This window comes from Molothrus ater, chromosome 14 (genome assembly GCF_012460135.2).
Source record: "Molothrus ater isolate BHLD 08-10-18 breed brown headed cowbird chromosome 14, BPBGC_Mater_1.1, whole genome shotgun sequence".
NCBI lineage: Eukaryota > Metazoa > Chordata > Aves > Passeriformes > Icteridae > Molothrus > Molothrus ater.
In genome coordinates, this window is record NC_050491.2 from 14,885,388 (window position 1) to 14,905,187 (window position 19,800).

General features: G+C 44.6%; 1 protein-coding gene across 1 annotated transcript; it reads left to right on the top strand.

Moving 5' to 3' along the window:
- The first annotated feature begins 260 nt into the window (after positions 1-260).
- TENT5D (terminal nucleotidyltransferase 5D) lies at positions 261-18,429 on the top strand. Its single transcript, XM_036402474.1, has 4 exons — positions 261-370; positions 7,048-7,169; positions 8,278-8,392; positions 13,236-18,429. The coding sequence occupies exon 4, from the start codon at positions 13,251-13,253 to the stop codon at positions 14,424-14,426; it is 1,176 nt and encodes a 391-aa protein (XP_036258367.1). The 5' UTR covers positions 261-370; positions 7,048-7,169; positions 8,278-8,392; positions 13,236-13,250; the 3' UTR covers positions 14,427-18,429.
- Positions 18,430-19,800: the final 1,371 nt, after the last annotated feature.

The following is a 19,800-nucleotide window of genomic DNA, read 5'->3' on the forward strand; positions in this document are numbered from 1 at the left end:
TGCCGGGGTACCGGGGGTGCGCGGGCAGCGGGCGCGGCGGGCGCGGCCCCCTCACGGCGTTGCCATGGCGGCCATGGCGCTGCGCTCCGCGGGGGCGGGCGGGGGCGGGCGCGGGGCGGGGCGGGGCGGCCCCTTCAGCACCAGCGCGGCCGCGGACAGCGGCGGCCCCGGCTGGAGCGGCGCGGGCACCGCGCGGGGAGCGTCCCGTACACCCGCACGGAGCGTCCCCTCCACCCGCACGGTGAGTGTCCCCACAGCCGCTCGCTGCGTGAGAGTCCCCACAGCCGCACGGTGACTGAGCGTCCCCCGCAGCCGCACGGAGCGTGTCCCCCGCAGCCGCTCGGGAACTGAGCGTCCCCGCAGCCGCTCGGTGAGTGAATGTCCCCCAGGGCCGCTCGCTCGGTGCACGGGTGTCCCCCGCATGGCGAGCGGGTGTCCCCAGAGCGCCCAGCCCGCAGGGCCGGCGGGTCGCGGGTGCCCGCGGGGTTGGGCCGGGCGGGGCCGTTGCGGGAGCGGTTGGGCTCGGTTAAAAAACTTGGAGAAACCCGGAGCGCTCGGCTCGGCTCGGGCCTCTTCCTTCTCTCTCCGTAAGGCGTTTTCCTTAGAAACTTTAGGGGTGAACTTGTAAAAAGGGCGGCGCGGCGGTGCCGGAGGGGGCTGTGTGTGTGTGGCTGCACGTGAGCTCCGTCCCACTCCGGGCGTTCCTTCGCATGAACCCTAAAGGCTCCCTGGAGCTGGGCAAGCCCTGCCTCGCCACGTTCGTAGTAGCGGTAGTAGGAGTGTGGCATTCCTTACTCGCTGTCGGAAGCTCTGTCATCCCGCTTAGATGATGACAGCCCTGGCAGCTGAGGCCTTTTCTGTGTATTCTGCAAGGACCATCCGTGTTTTGGGGGAGGTCATAGCCTGGAGGTGACAGTGACAGTGAAGTGACAGTGACAGCAAGCTGCGATTCTGTGCCCTGAACTATTCGGAAGTGCCTGCATGCAAAGCAAAACTGCTTTCCAGCAACTCGGGGCTGGAATTGTGTGTCTTCCCAGCCAGGAATCACTCTCGTGTGCTCCCCGCCTTCTCCCACAGGCATCTCTGATACATCTTTGAGCCGCTGCAAATCTGTAATAGCATTAATTGTTCCCTCGGAAAGAGGAAGCTGGGCTCTGCAGGCTCACACGTTGTGCTCCGTGTGCTGCCTTGAGAGTAACAGCCTGTTCGTGGCTCCCATGAAAAGCAGCCAGGTGGGAATGAATGGGGATGTGCCGAATTCTCCGCTAAAGGCCGAGGGATGAATAATAAATGACAGTGACTCCAAAGCAGGGACTCTCCCATGCTTCCTGCTCCTGACTTCTCCTTAAGCTCTAGCGGCAGATGTGATGTGTCTGTCCCATTCAGAAATGTTAAAAACAATCCCCGTGCCCTTTCATCCTCCATGTGCCGTGCCTGCAGCATCCAGTACTTGGGAATAGGGGCTTGCTGTGTGGAGGGAGAATAGCTGTCTGCATTATACCTTCTATTCCTTGTGTCTTATCCCTCTGGCATTCCCACAGCTTAGTTCAAAAGGAGCACCAGTAATTCCTTTAATTTGCAGTGCTGCAGACCTTTGACCTCGGAGCAGTGCTGCTTGCACACCATCCCTGCCCGGCTGTGCATCCCAGGCATAACTTTACAGTAAATTTAGTTTTGTTGCCTCATTAGGCACCAGACACACGGGGCTGCGTGCTCTGGAATGATTCAGCTGCCACACAGACACACAGTGACCCTTGTGAGCAAAAGCCTGACCCTAAATTCCTGCCCTGCAAGATCAGGGCTTGAGCTCCTGCTCAAGCTCAGGAGTAACTGCTGACACAATAGAGTCCCATAATTTATGAATCAACCATAAATCAGGGAGACAGAAGTAGACCAAGTTTCTTGAAAGATCACATTGAGACTGAGTTATTTTGGAGAGTCAATTAAGCAGCATTTAGGCTGGCAGTGGAAATTAATTCATTAATTAAAGTGCTTGAAGGAATTAAATTCTACCATGTTTCAAAACACTCCTAATCCAGAGTGGTTTCGTGGTTCTGGGCTCTGATGATCGGACTGCAGGAGGGGTTTGGGCTGTGCCACCCATGCTTGGCCACAGCAGGGGGGGAATCTTGCTACCTTTTGCTCTCTTTTGCCTCTCTCATTGGTGTTGTGAAGCCCTGGGTGGGTCGTCCTGAGGTTGTTGACAGTGTTTGTTGAGTTCTCAGTACCTTGATGGTCTCTGCATGTGGGGGTAGACACTTTTAATGGATTTAACACATAATTATGTCTTCCATGTCATATACATGTCTTCCACGTCATATATCTCTTATGTGCCACTGTTTAACCCAGTGGTTTTAATGGATGAAAGGCAATGAACAGTCAGAGGATTTGGAGGCAAATTCCAAGCCAAATTTCACCATCAAGGGATGGGTAACATGGATTGAGGGATGGTCCCTGGAGAGTGGAAGCCAACCCAGAGTTTACATTGCAGAACTCAAATGCTCAGCCATGGACAGACCAGGCCAACTCTTCTCCCATTTACACCAGAGCAATTCCTGCTGAACTGAATTGCTATTCTGACAATTCCTTCATCAGGAACTGTCATGGTGGGGTGGGAAGTAATAATTTCAAACTGAAAGATGGCCGATTTCACTTCAGTATATGGAAGGAATTGTTCCCTGTGAGGGTGGGGAGGCCCTGGCACAGGTTCCCAGAGAAGCTGTGGCTGCCCCTGGATCCCTGGAAGTGTCCAAGGCCTGGTTGGATGAGCTTGGTGCACGCTGGGATAGTGGGAGGTGTCCCTGCCCATGGCAGGGGTTGGAACTGGATGGGATTAAAGGTCCCTTCCAAGCCAAACCATTCAGTGATTCCATGAATTTATGCCATTTGGATTCAAACATTAAAAAAATAGAAATATTTTGTGAATTGCAGTCTGGCTTTTTGGCTTTGCCGCCATGATCTTCATGCAAAAACAATTATTCAAAGCATCAGCAGAGAATCCAAGATGCCCCAGGGAATCAGCAGTGTGCCATTGCCTATGGCCGTGCTAAGTTAGTGTGGCACAGCAAAGGAAAATCCAGCTGCAAAACTTGAGCATCATATTGAGCATGGCTCCTTCATGTCGCAGAATTGCTCACATTTCAGTTCTTTTCTAGAAAAAATATTTTAGAGGCTCTAAAAACTTTCTTCAGGTGTGTACCACCAAAAGGAGAGTTTTCTTCCATAAAATGCCACAAACGGGTACAGCAGATGTTGATTTATGTCCACATCAGCTGATTTTCTTCTCCATTACCCTTTCTGCTGGATCTTTGCTTATCCAGCAGGTCCTGTTGCCCTGACATCCGATGTCAGGTTGGACGTTTTTGCACATTTGGTGAAAGCTTGACTCAGTCTTTCTCCCCAACTTGGTGTCGTCAGGTGCATGATGGTCATTATGAATTATTGATAGTGATGGAAAAGTCACGAATGCACAGCTGTGCTGCAGGGCCTGGGCCTTTTTCTTGGGTTTAATCATCACTTTATCTCCTCTCTGCCTTTTAGTAATAATGTCAACAGAGATTTCGTGCTGCCTTCACCACAAAAGAGAAGCAGTTCCCTGCTCTGCTGCTGCAGCCAGAATCCTTTTTTCCTGTCATAGTTTGCCCAGAGTTCTGCAGATTTTTCAACTGCAAACTAGAAAACATTTCACTTATCAAAAAAACTATTTCCTGTGGAAATCTTGGCTGTTACTGATGCAAAATTAAACATAAACTCCTGTGCAGCAAATACTTTGAAGATAATGAATAATTCATTTCTTTTCCCCCACTTTTGCAGTGCAACTCATAAAATTGGGAAAATGGCATTAAAATGAAGTCCCACTGCTGTGTTTTGTATTCAGAGAGTAACTTTTTAATATAAGTATGGAAATTAATTCATAAAAATATGAATTCTATATGAAAATTGTAAACACAAATAGCAACATAATTAAACAATGGAAGACGCAGTAATCTCTGAGTAGCCTGTGAGACACAGTCCTGTGGAGGTGCCAGCCCAGCCTGCTCCAGGATACAGAAGTTTTCCCAATAGAATTTAAAGTGCCCCCTTGCTGTAGCAATAGGGAAGGGCCTTTATTTGGAGGGATCCTAAACTGCTTCACAAATCAACCTGGAGCCTGGGCCTGGAGCTCGCAGCTTCTGCCGTGAAATGAGAATACTCCTGGAGTGGAACAGAATAATTGCTCAACAGAAACACTTCTGTAACCTGTGCAGAGCAGAGCAGGGGTGAGGCAGAGAGGCCCTCAGGGTGCATTTCCTTCATCCTTTGGGCTCCTCCCAAGGAAATCTCCAAATCCACTCTGGGTGAGCAATCAAAACCCACCCTCCACACCCCAATGGCTCAGTACTGGTTTAGAGAGGAAACCCCCACACTGCATTGACTGAAGGAACTAAATCCAGCTTCCAGCAAGGGGTTTTGGGGTGTGATCAGTCAAAAAAGAGAAATCCACTCCGTGGATGTGGTTGTGTTGGAGCTCTCTCAGAACAGAGATGAATGTGATCCAGGAGAGTCCTCTCATGGTTTAGTGACCATGGGGATATTTGATAGTTGTCCTTTGGTGTAGATGAGGGAAAGACAGTTCTGGAGAGTTCCTGAGGAGAGCTTTGACTTTGTAATGCCCTTTTTACCCTGAAAGCAGCCCAGCTTTAGGGCTGCAGAGGCACATGGCATCACTCATCCCTCTTCCTCTGGCATTTGAAGAGGAGAGATGATTATGAAGATGGTTAATAGATGGAAAAGAAGGATTGTTTCAGTTTTTACCTTGCCTGCTTTTGCTGCAGTTTAGTCATAATAATGAGAGTTTTTGATAAGTGAGCTTCGGATTGAGTCACTGGGATCTCGAGTGAGTAAATAGATTTTGGGATTAGTCTGAGGAGCTGAGCAGAGCAGTCAGGGGAAGCTGCAGCACACAGGGGGAGGAAGGAATCTCTGGGACCCTGGGCTCTTGTTCCTGCCAGCTCAGGGGGCATCACCTGGAAATGCCCTGGGAGAGCTCATGAGGTGCTGAGCAGCCTCCACATCCACCAAAGATTTGAGGTCCACCTGGAAGGTTTGAGGGTGGATATTCCTCAGGGTGAGACCTGGGAGTGGGGACACCCAAAGGAGTGACCAGCTGGCAAATTGTGGCACAGAGAGAAATCCAGGGCACAGAGCCCCACATCATCTCCCAGACCCTGCTGCATCTCAGGATAGTCCTGTGCTCCTTAGGCACAGAGGCACCAGGGGAAAAGGCTTGGGAATGGCTCTGTTGGTGCATGTTGCCATAATTCACATCCCCAGTTCAGGAACAGGGAAGTGTTCTCTTTAAAACACAGGGTAATTGTTGACATCATCATTTTTATTTTTGTTTTTCCTTCAGCTGAAAAAAATCCTGGGAACCCTGAGCGTAGAGTAAGGAAATGATGCTTTTTCCTGTGGTGACTGAGCCAGTAAAAGGCAGCTGTTGGGAATAATGTCCCAGTAGGCAAAGCAGCTCATCAATCTCAGCTGCTGCTTCTATGAACATATTATATAATAATGCCTCTTCTACAAAAAAAAATGCTACAAAGGTCTCTCTCTTCTTCCCCTAAATATCACCAGGGGAAGCCATAAATTCTGCTCCAGTGTTAATCTGTTCTATCAGGGTGATATATCCATTAATGGATATCATATATCCATGAAACCTTCCACACTTGCCCAGAAAGAAATAACAATGTTTCAGCATTAAAAAGAAATTTGTATTTTTTTTTGCAAAGTGACTGATTTGTCTGACTTTTCCAGACTCCACATGCTGAGATCCTTTTATCTAAGCAGCCCAGAACTCTTCCCTTTTCCATCAAGGCCTGACTGGCTGCTCACTGCCAGGCTCAGAGCTGAGCTCAGCCCTTGCCAGACTTAACCCTTTATTCAGCTGCCAACGTGAGCTGTCAGTGCACGGATTTGGGAGCGGGTCAGGAACACGCATTCAGCTAATTAGTGGCCCGTCAGGAGTTGGAAAGCAAATGAAAGCTGCAGACAGGCCCTGGCACAACAGACAGGTCCTCACAGGGTGAGCAAAGCGAGTGCTGTGCTTCTGGCAGCACTAAAATGGCATTTTCAGGGATAAAAATCTGCCTGCTGTAGCAGGGAGGAAAAATCCATTCTATTCCTAATAAAGGAATAACACATTCCATACCTCCTTGGTCTATAATTTCAGCTTTTCCTGCAGATTATGCAGATATTTACACTTAAATCATACTTTAAATATTATCTTTACTAAGAACCATATGTAATTTAAGCATAAAAGCTGAGGTTGTGGAACACAACTCAACAAGGAGTAAATTTCTGTGAATACCAAACCATACAGTGGACAGGCCCTGCCTGGGATAGTCAGGGAACTTGAGTGGGTGTTGTGGGCTTGGCAGCATGGGGCGCTGGAATGGGAGGTCTTGCAAGGAGAATACTGACTGTCATCACATGTTTGAAATGAGAAACAAAGAAAAGGAAGTGCCTTTATGGGAGCAGGTGAATATTTACAGAAATACTTCATTCCAGCACATGGCATGAACATGGAAATTCCAGCAACAGGACCCTGGGCTTACTCTAAATGAACCAACAGCCTCGTGTGCCAGGAAACAAGGGCTTCCTGTCAGCTGCACACTCTGATAGAAAGAATCTAAAGCCACTACACAGTTCATAATACTTCATTCTGCTGAATTATTATTCATTCTAAATTTTATATGACTCTACTACATCCCTGCTAATTTGCATGTCTATTAATAATATTAAATTCCCACTCAAAATCCTGTAGGGAAAATGGCAGGTTTGTTCATATCCTTGCAGAGGATTAAGCATGACCTGAAACCCAGAGTCTTTATAAAGGCTTTGGTGCTTTTCCCTCTACTTTTCCCTTACCATTCCCAACTTCAAAGTCTGTTGTTATACCTGCAGGACTGCCAGGCTGTAATGCATCATTTATTATGTCCAGCAGGTGACCGGTGGTTAACATTGATCTCCAAATGAATGTGATTGTTTGTTGGGTTTTATTTCCTGCAGCTTTCCTGGGGAGCTTTGTGTTTCTGTCAGCGACAAGATGACAATTCATATTTCTACCAAATGATCCAGTGACTCATCCTATTAACTCTGCTGGAATACACACTCCCAGTCGTCCTGCCACGGTGAGTCCGTGGGATTTTGCATTCTTGCTGGCAATATTATTCAGGATTCAGCCCATAAATATGTGTTTGGTAGTACAAATAAGCTTTTCCTAAAGCAAGAATTTCCCAGGGATGACCACAGCCCCCAACAGACTAAATATTGCATATGGCAGCTATTTTTTAAAAGTTATTGAAGTGTTTTAGAGCAATTGAGATACTGACCTCATGTTTTTAAAAGGGCTTGGTTGGTTTGGACTGGAGGCCCTGTGAGAAGGAGCCTCATGTGTTTTGGGAATTGATATCAAGTCATGATAAATAGGCCCTTGAAAATGTTGCCCTGTGAGGGGATCCCCATCTGGCTAAGAATGAGTCTGCCATGAGTCATGATGGAAAAATGGGACATCCAAAAAACCCCAAATATCCAGCATGACAGAATATGGATTATTATTTCATACTGGGTGCCCAATTTAAACTCCTCAATTTGTGCCTCTTGAGAACTCCCAGCTCATCGAGCCAATATCCTGTAATATTCCAGTAGAAACAGAATCCCAGGATGGTTTGGGTTGGGAGGGACCTTTAATCCCATCTTGTTCCATGGGCAGGGAAACATCCTAGTCTGGGATGCTCCAAGCCCTGTCCAGCCTGGCCTTGGACACTTCCAGGGATCCAGGGGCAGCCACAGCTGCTCTGGGCACCCTGTGCCAGGGCCTCCCCACTCCTAAAGGAAAGAATTTCTTCCCAATATCCCATCCAACCCTGCCCTCTTTCCCTTAAAGCCATTATCCATGTTCCTTTTGTTGGGTGGAAAAAGCAGGACACATTTTTGTGGATCAAGTCTCGTCCTGTGTTGACTTTTTGTGCCCTTGGAGGTGCCGTTCTGTGGCACAGCCCAAGCCCACAGCTTTGCATTTTGCCCACCTTGCAGCCTTATCTGCCAGGGAAGAGCTGAGCCATCATTTGTTATCCCAGGGAAACTCGATGGGAACTGGACTGAAAACTGATGGCAATTCATGCGTTATCTCTTGATAACAGGATAAATAAACACTGCCTTCAGCACTGCATTAACAGTAATGGAAGGGAAAACTCATGGAAAGCACTGTCAAACCAGTTTAAATATGTCCCCATTTAGGTTTCCCAGATGTTTTACTGCTTCTCCTTGTCTCATCTGGGTTTAAATTACGACTGGAAGTCTCTCCACATTTGACATTCCTGCCTTTGGAGCTTATGCCAGCTGCAGTTCTAAAGTAAGTGAGCAAAATACTTCCAAATGTCCAGCTTAATAGAGAAATGGATCTTTGAATTAAAATAAAGCTTTAGGAGGAGATCATGGACATTTACAGTGATGTGTATAATGTGTAAACAGGAAAACCAGTGCAGAGGTGAGAGGAATGGCAGAATTTCTGTGGTCATTTCTGGAGTGATCCTCCAAAACAAGGCCACCACAGCAGCTCCCAAGACATTTTGCTGCATCTCTTTTTCAGCCTCTTCTCCCAGGGAACAAGGGACAGAATGAGGGGAAACAGCCTCAAGGCATGCCAGGGGAGGTGCAGGTTGGACAGCAGCAGGAATTCCTTCATGGAAAGGGTGGTCAGGCCTTGGAAGGGGCTGCCCAGGGAGGTTTGGAGTCCCCATCCCTGGAGGTGCCCAAGGAAGGACTGGAGGTGGCACTCGAGGCTCTGGGCTGGTGAAAAGGTGGGGATCAGGCACTGCTTGGACTCGATGGTCTTGGAGGGCTTTTCCAACCTCCCTCACTCTGGAGTTCTGTGATCTGTGAGAGGTCCCTGCACAGCTGATTTCAAGTGCAAAGTAAAAAGAATTGGAGCATTTGAATATGCTTCAATTCCCAACCTTTATTGTAAACAGAAAAACATGGGAGCAGATAGAAGCAAAGGGAAGAGGATGGAGCTGCCACAGCTGCACAAAACCTATTTCAGCTGTATCCTGCTTGAAAATGCCAGCACATGGCAAACCCTTTGAAAACACACTGAATCAACATTATGGAATATATAAAAAGAGAATCTAAACAGTTTATCAGTAAAATATGAGCTAAATTTGATGAGACTGTTCTCTAGACTGCAAGTATCTGTTTCTATGAAAGTTGTGGGGAACATGAAAGCTGTCATTAGCATGGCAGATTTGCTTCATTCAGATGTAAAGCCAGATCTGCTTGGATTTTTTTGATGAAGCTCATGCACAGTGGAGAGCTAAGAGGTGGTTAATGAAACATTTTAGCATCATTGTCAGCCCAAACTCAGAGTTGCTTGCTCCAAAAAGAAAATTAGAGCCTCTAATTTCAATAGGAAAATAAATGATAAAATCTAACAATATATTATGTTTAAGTATCCAAACATTTTTCCACATTGTGACTGCTTTATCAGGTGAAGGTGACCACTCAAGGACAAGTTGGAAGTTGAGTCAGGGAAATATTTTTCTAACCTTATAATAAGAATGATATGTCACAAGATTTGACTGGGTCTGATCCATGTTGTTCTGTGCTTCTCGAGCCAGTGTATGTAAAAGGAAACACCTTGAAAACTGCTTTTCTTCATCCTTTTTTCTGGAAGAGATCTTAAATCAGACAGGATTCGGGGTCTATTGCAGTTTATGGTAACATTTTAAAATCCGTAGACAAAAAACTTCAGAAAAATCACTAGGAGAGAATCTCAGTAAATTAAAATATTGATGAAGTGTGGAAAAAACACCTTCTTTTGAATTTCATTGCCATGGTGGTGATGTTTGTGCAGCTTCCATTTCCCCACATGGAGACTTTAGGACAAGAAAACCCAGAATGTGGAGCACCTGAGATGCTTTGGGGTATTAGTGTTGAAGGAGTCTCACAAAGGCAATTCCTTGTCAGAGTGCAGCAGGAGAGGCTTAGGGACAGCTGGGATTGGGGGTGCCAGTGAGGTGAGAGGTATCTGCATCCAGGGATCACAGAATCCCAGGATGGCTCGGTTGGAAGGAACCTTAAAGATCATCTGCTTCCAGTGTCCCAGGCTGCTCTGAGCCCTGGCCAGCCTGGCCAGGACACTTCCACTCTGGAATCTGTGCCAGGCCCTCAGCACCCTCACAGGGAGGAATTTCTCTCTAATTTAACCTAAACCTCCCTTCTTTTTAAAACCATTCTGCTGTCCTATCACTCTCTTCCCATGTAAATCGATCATCCTCCACTGCAAACAGCAGCAGTTTCCAAGGAATAAAGTGATTTTCCAGCCCCTTTTCTAATTAAGCAGCTCAGTACTTATTTGGGCTTGGCTTCATCCAGGTGCTGTGGTCACATTCAGGGAGTTTCCTTCCCTTCATCCCAGGATCTCTTGTTTTACACAACCTCAGTGTTGCTGCTGATGTATTGTAACAGAGGATAATTACATTAATAATAACTCCTGGCATTAACCTGAGCACCTCAGTAAGTAAATTTGCCCCTGCTTTGAGAAATCAGGTTCCTAATGGCTATAAAAGTGCCTGGAAATTGTTCTTTTTGCCAGAGAAGATTGAAGAAAATAACAAAATAAAATCCTTCTAGGAGAGTGAAAGGTTAAAGTATTGGCTTGCAAACTGGTAGAAAATTAGTAAATAATAAAAAATACTACTACTAATAATAATGTTTATTTAGGCTCACCTGCAAATTAATTATATTTTTGAAAACTGAATTCCTGGGTTTTTTTCCTAGTACATTTTTCTTACTTGTCAGAGTTGAAGGTGTTATTTCAGCACAGAATTCTTTAATATTTATCATAAAACATTAATGGTGAGACTGAGCTCCCAAAGCCTCCTCAGATTCTCCAGGAATCACTTCAGAGAAATGACATTTTGAGGGATGCCTCTTCAACACAAAAGAGAGATTTACTGACATTACCTTCTCCTTCCAGTTTCAAACCTCAGTATATTGCAATAACATCTGAAATACCTAAAAACATGTAGCAATAAAGGAAGGATTTCTAAGCTTATTCAGAGATATGCCCATCTTCTGACTTTCCACGTGTTTGAAGAGGGTCCCTCTGCTAAAAAGGGGTTGAATTTCAACGCTCTCTTCTCTGCTCCGTTTTTTTTTACGTCACAGCATCCGTCTCAGAAATGTCAAAGCTTTGCAATATCAAACAAATGCCATAATAAAAACTACTGCTTAGACAACAATTCTGACAATTTTAAGTTTGCTAGGGGATCATTTGGGCTGGTCCACCATAATCTGGCATATAAAAAGCTGGACTTGATGATCTTGGAAGTCTTTTCCAACCTTAATTCTGTGATTCTATGAATGACTCAGGTGACAACATGGCAGCAAAAACATTAGAACAAAACCCTCTCCTTCCAACCTGCCTCCACCCAAGGTTGTCCCACTTCCAGAATTAGCAGTAGCTCTCTGTAAAAGCTGTTTTTAGGATAGACTTGTACTGAGTTGTCATAAAGACTCTGAAGGATGCATGGCTTGTTTTAAGGGAATAACCATGGAATTCTAATGAATATTTAATGGTGAAATCGTTAGCATGTAAAATTGGCAGTGCTGTGAAGGGCAATTTCTCTCCTTTTCAGTTCAAATGTCCTCTAAATGCCTGCAGGAAAAATGTGAATATTTCTGAATACACCTGAAAACATACCTGATATCAGTGTGGAATTATACACAATGTACACAATGCCAGGAGCTACATGGTTCTGCCAGACCTGTGGGACTGATTCCAAGACCTTCACACTGTCAATTAAATTCCCAACTTCAGTCCTGCTTTAGCCAACTTTTAAAACATTCCTTCAGCTTCAGACATCTGGTTAGTCCCATTCTTTGTCATGAGGCCAGGAAGGTGCTTGGAATTACATATGCTCCTGATCAGCTTAATGGGAGCTGGAATTCCAGCAGAAGTATGTGAAATAGAGCTCTGCCATATTCCCAAGCCATTTGGCAGCTCACAAGTTACTTGAGATTACTAAAATATTCCAGAATGTGGAATCTGAAGGCGAGGGAAGGGGAATGTATGACAACGTACATATGGAGTCACCACTGGTTAAGAAACAACAGTGGGGACTTTTCAGTAGTGTTGTTACTTAGTATGATTTTACTTTATTTTTATCCTTGAGCTTTGGCTGATAGAATATGTTTGAGCCATCTGGCTGCAGAAACACTCGGGGGTGTTTCGGAAGCGGGTTCTGGGTGCTGGCAGACTCCCAAAGGTGCTTCCTGCACCCAGCTGGTGCCTCACTGAGACCCTTCAGATGCCACCTGGCCACCACCTGAGTGTCTCATCTCCTTGTTAAATGTGGTGCTATGAATTCGAGATATCATTTTAAACTGAGAAGTTCCCAAAGCTGAGCTTTATATCTCGTGTATTCTATAGATGCTTCTTTCTTGAGGTCCTTTTTCCACAGGACTGGAAGGGGTTTTCTCACCAGATCTGCAAACCACGACTTGCAGCATTGATACATTAATGTAAAACATGGCTTATGGCTTAGAAGGAAATATTTTCCACAGAAACATCATGGAAACAACTTGACAATTATCAGATATCCAGTCTTTAAACCACAAGTGATATTAAAGGATGCGTGTGTTTAGATGATCCACAGAGACCAAAGTTCATCCAAGGCATATGGCTGGATAAACAGGAGCAGATTGCAACATTCCTGGTTTTCACAAGAGAACTTCCTAGTCTTTTAGTACTTTTAAGTATTCAAGTCACTGAAGATCAAGGGAGATGTCTAGGCAGGACAGAAAGAACAAATTTGCTTATTTTGCTCATTTTATCTCTTCGTGGTGAAATTTATTTGGAGTTCCATTAGAACCACCAAGTAGTTTGTGTTATTAACCTTTGAGTAGTTTTAAATTGGGTCTATATGGTTTGCTGCATTTACTTTGAGTCATGGGTTATACAATAACGTGATGGCTTCTCAGCAGGATTAAAACCTGAGTACATTAAAATTCAATTAAAAGCCTGTGACAAGCGCAGTGGTTGACTCAGACCGTTAAGTGGGGTTGTGTCTCAAAAATGAACAGCTCTGTCACTACACTGAAGGAGGAAGTTTGGTATAACCAAGTGAAATGTCCTCTCTGGTATTCCAGAAAGTTCTAACATTTGTCTCTAATTCCTTCTTCTCCCTGTTTAGCCAACCAATATCACAATGACTGAGGACTTGGACCACAGATTCAGTTATCTCACCTGGGATCAGATTAAAATCCTGGATCAGGTTTTGACTGAGGCTATACCTATTCATGGGAGAGGAAATTTTCCAACCCTGGAGGTAAAGCCTAAGGATATAATCCATATGGTAAAGGAGCAGCTCATTGAGAAGCAGATCCATGTCAGGGACATCCGCCTGAACGGTTCCACTGCCAGTCACATCCTGGTGAAGCACAATGGCACCAGTTACAAGGACCTGGACATCATCTTTGGAGTGGAACTTCCCAGTGAGCTCGAGTTCCAGGTGGTTAAGGAAGCAGTTCTCAATTGCCTATTGGACTTCTTGCCAAAATGCGTTAACAAGCAAAAAATCACGGCTCAGACCATGAAAGATGTCTACGTGCAGAAGATGGTCAAAGTCTCCACCGACCACGACCGCTGGAGCCTCATCTCCCTGTCCAACAACAGTGGCAAGAACGTGGAGCTGAAGTTCGTCAGCTCGCTGCGGCGGCAGTTCGAGTTCAGCGTGGACTCCTTCCAGATCATCCTGGACTCCATCCTGGCCGTCTACAGAGCCTCAGACCGGCCCCTGACACAGGACTGCCACCCCGCCGTCATCGCCGAGAGCATGTACGGGGACTTCAACCAGGCCATGGACCACCTGAAATACAAACTGATCTCCACCCGCAACCCGGAGGAGATCAGGGGAGGTGGCCTCCTCAAGTACAGCAACCTCTTGGTCCGTGACTTTAAGCCGGCGGATGAGGCTGAAATTAAATCTCTGGAACGTTACATGTGCTCCAGGTTCTTCATTGATTTTCCTGACGTTGCCGAGCAGCAGAGGAAAATCGAGTCCTACCTGCGCAACCACTTCATCGGGGAGGAGAAGAGCAAGTACGACTACTTGATGACCCTGCGTGGGGTGGTGAACAAGAGCACAGTCTGCCTGATGGGGCACGAGCGAAGGCAAACCCTCAATATGATCACAATCCTGGCTTTAAAAGTGCTCGGAGAACAGAACATCATCCCCAACGCGGCCAACGTCACGTGCTACTATCAGCCTGCTCCCTATATCAGTGACAGAAACTTCAGCAACTACTACATTGCCCATGGACAACCCCCTGTGTTCTACCAGCCGTACCCTTTCCACATACAGCTACAGAGCGGGATGGTGTAGGAGCACTCCAACCTCCAAGCACTCACCAGTCCTCTCTTTCCAGTTCTCTCCTTAATAAAGGCCTCATTAAAGCGAGTTTTATCAGCACTTTTGAGTTAAGGACATATTTTTGTGCAAGTTGCCAAAGTTGTTTGGTTGGTCAATGTCTAACTCACCATTAAGCAGGTGAAATAAGTGAAGCATCTGTCATTCGTGAAGTGTTTATACCTTGATGTGTGTTTGGGCTGTATTTTTTTGCAATGAAAAGAGAAGGATATACATTATTCTAATTTTGTAAAAATGAAATGCACTAAGTTCTGGGTTCTAAAAAAAAATTCTTAAGAAAAATTTAAATGGTGTCAATGAAAACTGAAGCCAATGAAATACCTCTCTGTAGAAATGCCTGATGTTAGAAGGGACAGTGCTCTGGGTATGTCAAAGTCAATCATCCCTTGATTTTATCCATGCAGTTCCAGCAACTTTTATTTGCAGCACCTTTGAAAACAAACACACATTGCTGGGTCATCTCTTGGTGGCTGATCATTCCTCAGGTCAGTCAGAGACTCGGGGTCACTCCCCTCCCCAGAGAACTGGTTTGTACTGGTGAGCAGGAAATGCCCCTACCAAGAGCAGACTCAGCATTTTGTGTATCTGAAATTTCCACTGATCCCAGGGAAAGATTTGGCTGCTCAAGTCAGGCAGCGTCAGAGCCCAGGATCTGCTTCACAGGTAACGAAAGCTGTGAGAGGTACAACTACTCTGATTAAATTGGTTTTGATAACCAAGGCAAGAGGATAAGAAAGAAGGTGAAAATTGAGCAGAATGGGCTCTCTTTCTATCACTAATTTGTTATTGATCACAGCTGCTTTAATGCACAACAAACAGAGTCAGGAAAAACTCCAAAAGCCCAGGACTGGCGCTATTTTTAGGTGAATTAAATCCTTGGCAGTGGCATTTGAAAAACTATTTTATACTGGTAAAGTCCTGTCTGTGTTTAGATACCTGCACACATCCACCAGTAGCAAACGAGGATTTACGATCAGGAAGCAAAACATGAATTATACATTTGTGTGTGTGTGAGTGTTTACCAAAGATAAGTTTTAAACATGTCACATAAGTGCCTCCCTGTGCCAGTTGCTCCATGAAATGCTGGAAGTGGTGCCAGAGAGCTCCTAAATTATGGAAAGGGGAACACGCCCTGGGGTTGCAGAGTGTTTGTAGCAGTGATGGGCAGAGGGTTTGCTCCAGGATGAGCAGGTTTGGGACAGATGGATCTAAGGTGGTGTCAGCAAAACCAAACTTGGGAAAAGGAATATGGAACAAGAAAGACAAGCGGGAAAAGGAGATTTGGAAGGGGTGAGGGTATAAAATGGGAACAGCCAACTGGAAATGCAAGCTGTAGAGTTTCTTACATTGACTTTGTGTGTCGCTGTGTTGTCCCTGTCACTGTTCATCCTCATCTCCTCCTGCTCCAGAGCAGTGGCTGCATTGCATCCATTTACAACAGGTGTCAGGCCTTGGGAATTTCTTCTACTTGGGCATAAGAGTTTGATTTATTTTACAGAGAAACGTGGTCCATAAATGTGCTATTTTGAATCAAACATTTCTAAATTTTCTAAGGTCTGTGAAGTCCAATTGCCAGTGATATGTAGCTTCCCTTTCCCCCATTATATTCCTGTACATTTGAACAAAGAATTGTTCAAAGACCATCATCACTGAAGTCAACTTTTTTTCTGTAAAATACAGTGCAAAAAAATGGTATTTCTACAATATAAGGGTTTGCTGATGAATATGATTAATTTTGTGATGTCTTTCATGAATAGAGTACTGTTACTTTTGCTGATTCTTCAGGTATGTCCAATTTGGTGTCTGAAAGCACACTTTATTCCACTTCCACCAAGATCTTTCCATTGGTTAAACTATAATTAATAAAACCATCTATTCTAATTGCTCTGTGATCAGCTATGGTAGCACCATGTTTGCATGAAAGCACTTCTAGGGAATTCCCCCTGTCAGGAGCAAAATGGAGTGAGACATGGTGGATTCCTTTCATTTCTGTTTTAATTGAACTGTCAGGATTATAAAGGGAACCTTTCCATTTCATTTGGTGTTTGCCATGTTAAATAGCACTGTGAAATTCTGTAAGAGCCTTACGTGGGTCATGTCCCTGCTACTGCTTGGGATCTGCAGGGATGAGGAGCTGAGAGCTGGGCTGGGGAATCTGTGGCAATCAGGCATCCAAATGCCTTAAACTTCAGGGGGAAGTGGGCTCCTAATCTCTTTAGATTTGTTGGAAAGTCTCAGTCCATCTGCACTGACCTGTGACCTTAATGTAGTGTTGCCACATTGATTTATTACTCCTCCCCTCCCGGTTTCCGTGGTTGCTGGGTGGAAAAATGGGTTGATCTTCCCAAGAACCAGGGAGCAGGTCAGGCAGGAAGGAGCATTTTCAGTGTGTCTTGCATGGCCAGTGATCCAAAACCCAGAAAAATTCTTCACTGAGGTGTTCTTTAACCAACAAGTAGAAACATGCATTGGGTAAAGCACTAAAATACTTTTTGAATCAGATATTGTGGAAGTATCAGGAGTGGTGAACTCGCTGTGGATTTGTATAAACCAGCCTGTGCACTTGTACAGAACTTTATTTAAATATATATTGAATTCTGTCACCTCTCTGTTGATCCAGGTTAGGTAAGGAAGGGCTCAGCCAAAGTCCATGGAGCTGGTGGGAAGAACCCACCTGGCTGCAATGGGCTTTGTACCCCAGGAAAGAGGAAGGACTTGGGGGAGCACCTGCAGGCAAAGGTACAAAGACATCAATATGCAAAAATCTCTCAGGTATAAATAAACCCTCTAAATTTATGGAAAAAGGTCTTATATTTCTTACCTAGAGGTAGTTCAGTTCTGAAGGTTGAGGTTGTGATTTTGTATATGTAAGCATAAATATATATATGTGTATATATATATGTAATTTATTTAGCCTTACATATATAAAATCCCGTGTATCTACACTACAGGGGCAATTAACAAAACCTGATGGTTTTAATTATTTCCTTCCAGATGTTCTATTGATACCTGGCAGCAGTAATTAACCTGGAGGGGGTTTTTTTGTTCAAGGTCATAATGACTCTGTAAAGTAATATTAAAAAGGGGATGATGTATTGACTGCTGTTTGCAAAACACTGATATCAGTGTGTAGGATGAAATATTGGAACCTCTTCTCCAGTTGTTACTGATTTTATCATGTGCAGATCTAAATCTACAAAGAATTGAGAGTTTTCTCAGTGCCAGTCTCCTGAGCTTCATGTTTGCATTATAATTATATCTCGTTGCTACAATCTGTTCAATGATTATAATGCCTGGAAATTGTAATGCTGATTTTATTTAATCACAAAACTTCTTAGGGTTTACAGCTTAAAGTAATCTAATGTTGTCAGGACCTAAGTGTTACAGTTTCAAGTGCTTTCCTTAAAAAAAAATGTCCTTTGAATTTTGTGTTTTGTTGTAAAAGGTCTATTTGAAGCAAATACTTTATGGTAGTTCCTTTAAAATGTATTTTGTGAGCTTTATACTCGACACGTTACAGAGGTTTTTGCAATGGATAAAAGAAATGCAAATTGTTCTCAGTGGAGGTGTTGCCTCTCCATGTGGTACCTGGAGCCTGAGGATCTGTGAGGGGATTTGGGTGGTGTTAGAGGAGTTACAGTGATAAATTGGAAATAAATTTGGAGTTATTCAGGTGTGGATTCAAGATGAGCTGCAGAAGTACCTGGAGAAAGGAGGGCAGCAAGCTCAGTTTTGGTTTGATCCTATTTTCTATTAAATAATCACATGGAAGGGCATTCAGGACAAAGCTGTTGCAGATGAAATATTCCTCTTAATGTGCCATCTGAAGCTGTGGAAAAAAATATTGTAATGCTACAAATGTGTAAGAATCCCACCAATTTGTAGGTCATTAGTCCACGGTGTTGACTGGTGCCTTTGGGTATTTGGGGGGTGATCATTAAAAGAACATTTTATTTAACCTGTGGTTTCCTGTAATCCCTTGACTGCTCCAGCTGGAGCAGGCAGGTCTCTCCAGGAAGCCAACCTGGAGTGTGGTAACTGCAAGAGAGATGAAAATTTGGTGACAGCTCCTCGGGTGGATACAGCACAGGCTCAGATTCAGCCTGGCAGACCCACAGGGAAGGTTCTAGAAGGGTTCCCATGGGTCTCCCATCCCTTGGAATGGCTCTGTGCTCCTCAGCACCAGGCTTGTGTCAAATACTCACATTTGAAGTGCCTACATCTCTGCATTTATATAATAAAAACCTCATTGTCTGCTGGGTCATTAAAATTAATATTTCAGTGACAAAGGATTGGACTTTACACATGCACATCCCCACAAATCTGATCCCATATCTATCCAGGATTTCTGGTGATGTTGCCCCAAGGTGGAAGAAACTCCCACAAACCTGTGGGTTTTAGCTGAGCAACATAACCACACTCATCACAGTCACATTTCTGGTTGTTTACTTGGGTTTTCTAGGTTTTGGGGAGTGGGTTTGGGATTTTTTACGGGGGTTTTTTGTTTGTGTGTTTCATGGGCTTGGTTTTGCCCTACTGCTCATTAATTCAGAGTTTTTGAAGAGGACAAGACAATATTGCTCTTTCTCTGTGGTAGGTGTCATAGCTGTTAAATCCCATGGACTCTGAGAGTCTTACAGAGGAGGAGCAGGAACATTCCAGAGGTTTTGAACCCATGTGAGAGCTTGGAAATTCCCAACTGGCTCAAAATGGTCCTCAGTGTTTTCCCCGGCTCCACTCAGCTCATCCTTGGGCACTGGAGCCATTCCAGGGTGTGGGAGGGCAGCGAGACCCCTGCACACCAGGGAAACCTTTTTTCCTCAATTTTATCCAACATTGCTCAAAACAGAGTTTTTTCACCCCTTTTTCACTGTGCAATGGGTAAGTTTTTGTAAAAGCCCTCCCATTATTTTAACCAGCAAACACCATGTAATAATAATTTCAATTCCTGACTGGTTTCTTTAATACAATTGGATTTTTAAGAGTTTGCCTCAATAAAATGGGAAGTGGGGAATTGAGAAGGCAGCACATATAGGGGAATTTCCCTTCCTTAAATATTCACCAGATGCTTTCCTGAGGAATTCAAAATCTGAGGAAATACATGAAGCTGAGAGAGCTGCTTTGTGCTCTAGTCCCTGCCACCCCCATTTTTTCTGCTCCATCAATCCCCATCATTAAATACCATTTCATAAGCAAGTGATTTTCTTCTTCTCAGCTGCCTCCATATTCAGCTCCATTTCATCCTGTGCCATTGCAGAACCTGTGCCTCAGAAATCACAATTAGTTACCATGGAAAGCAACTCAAGACCGTAATAAATACACTCGAAGG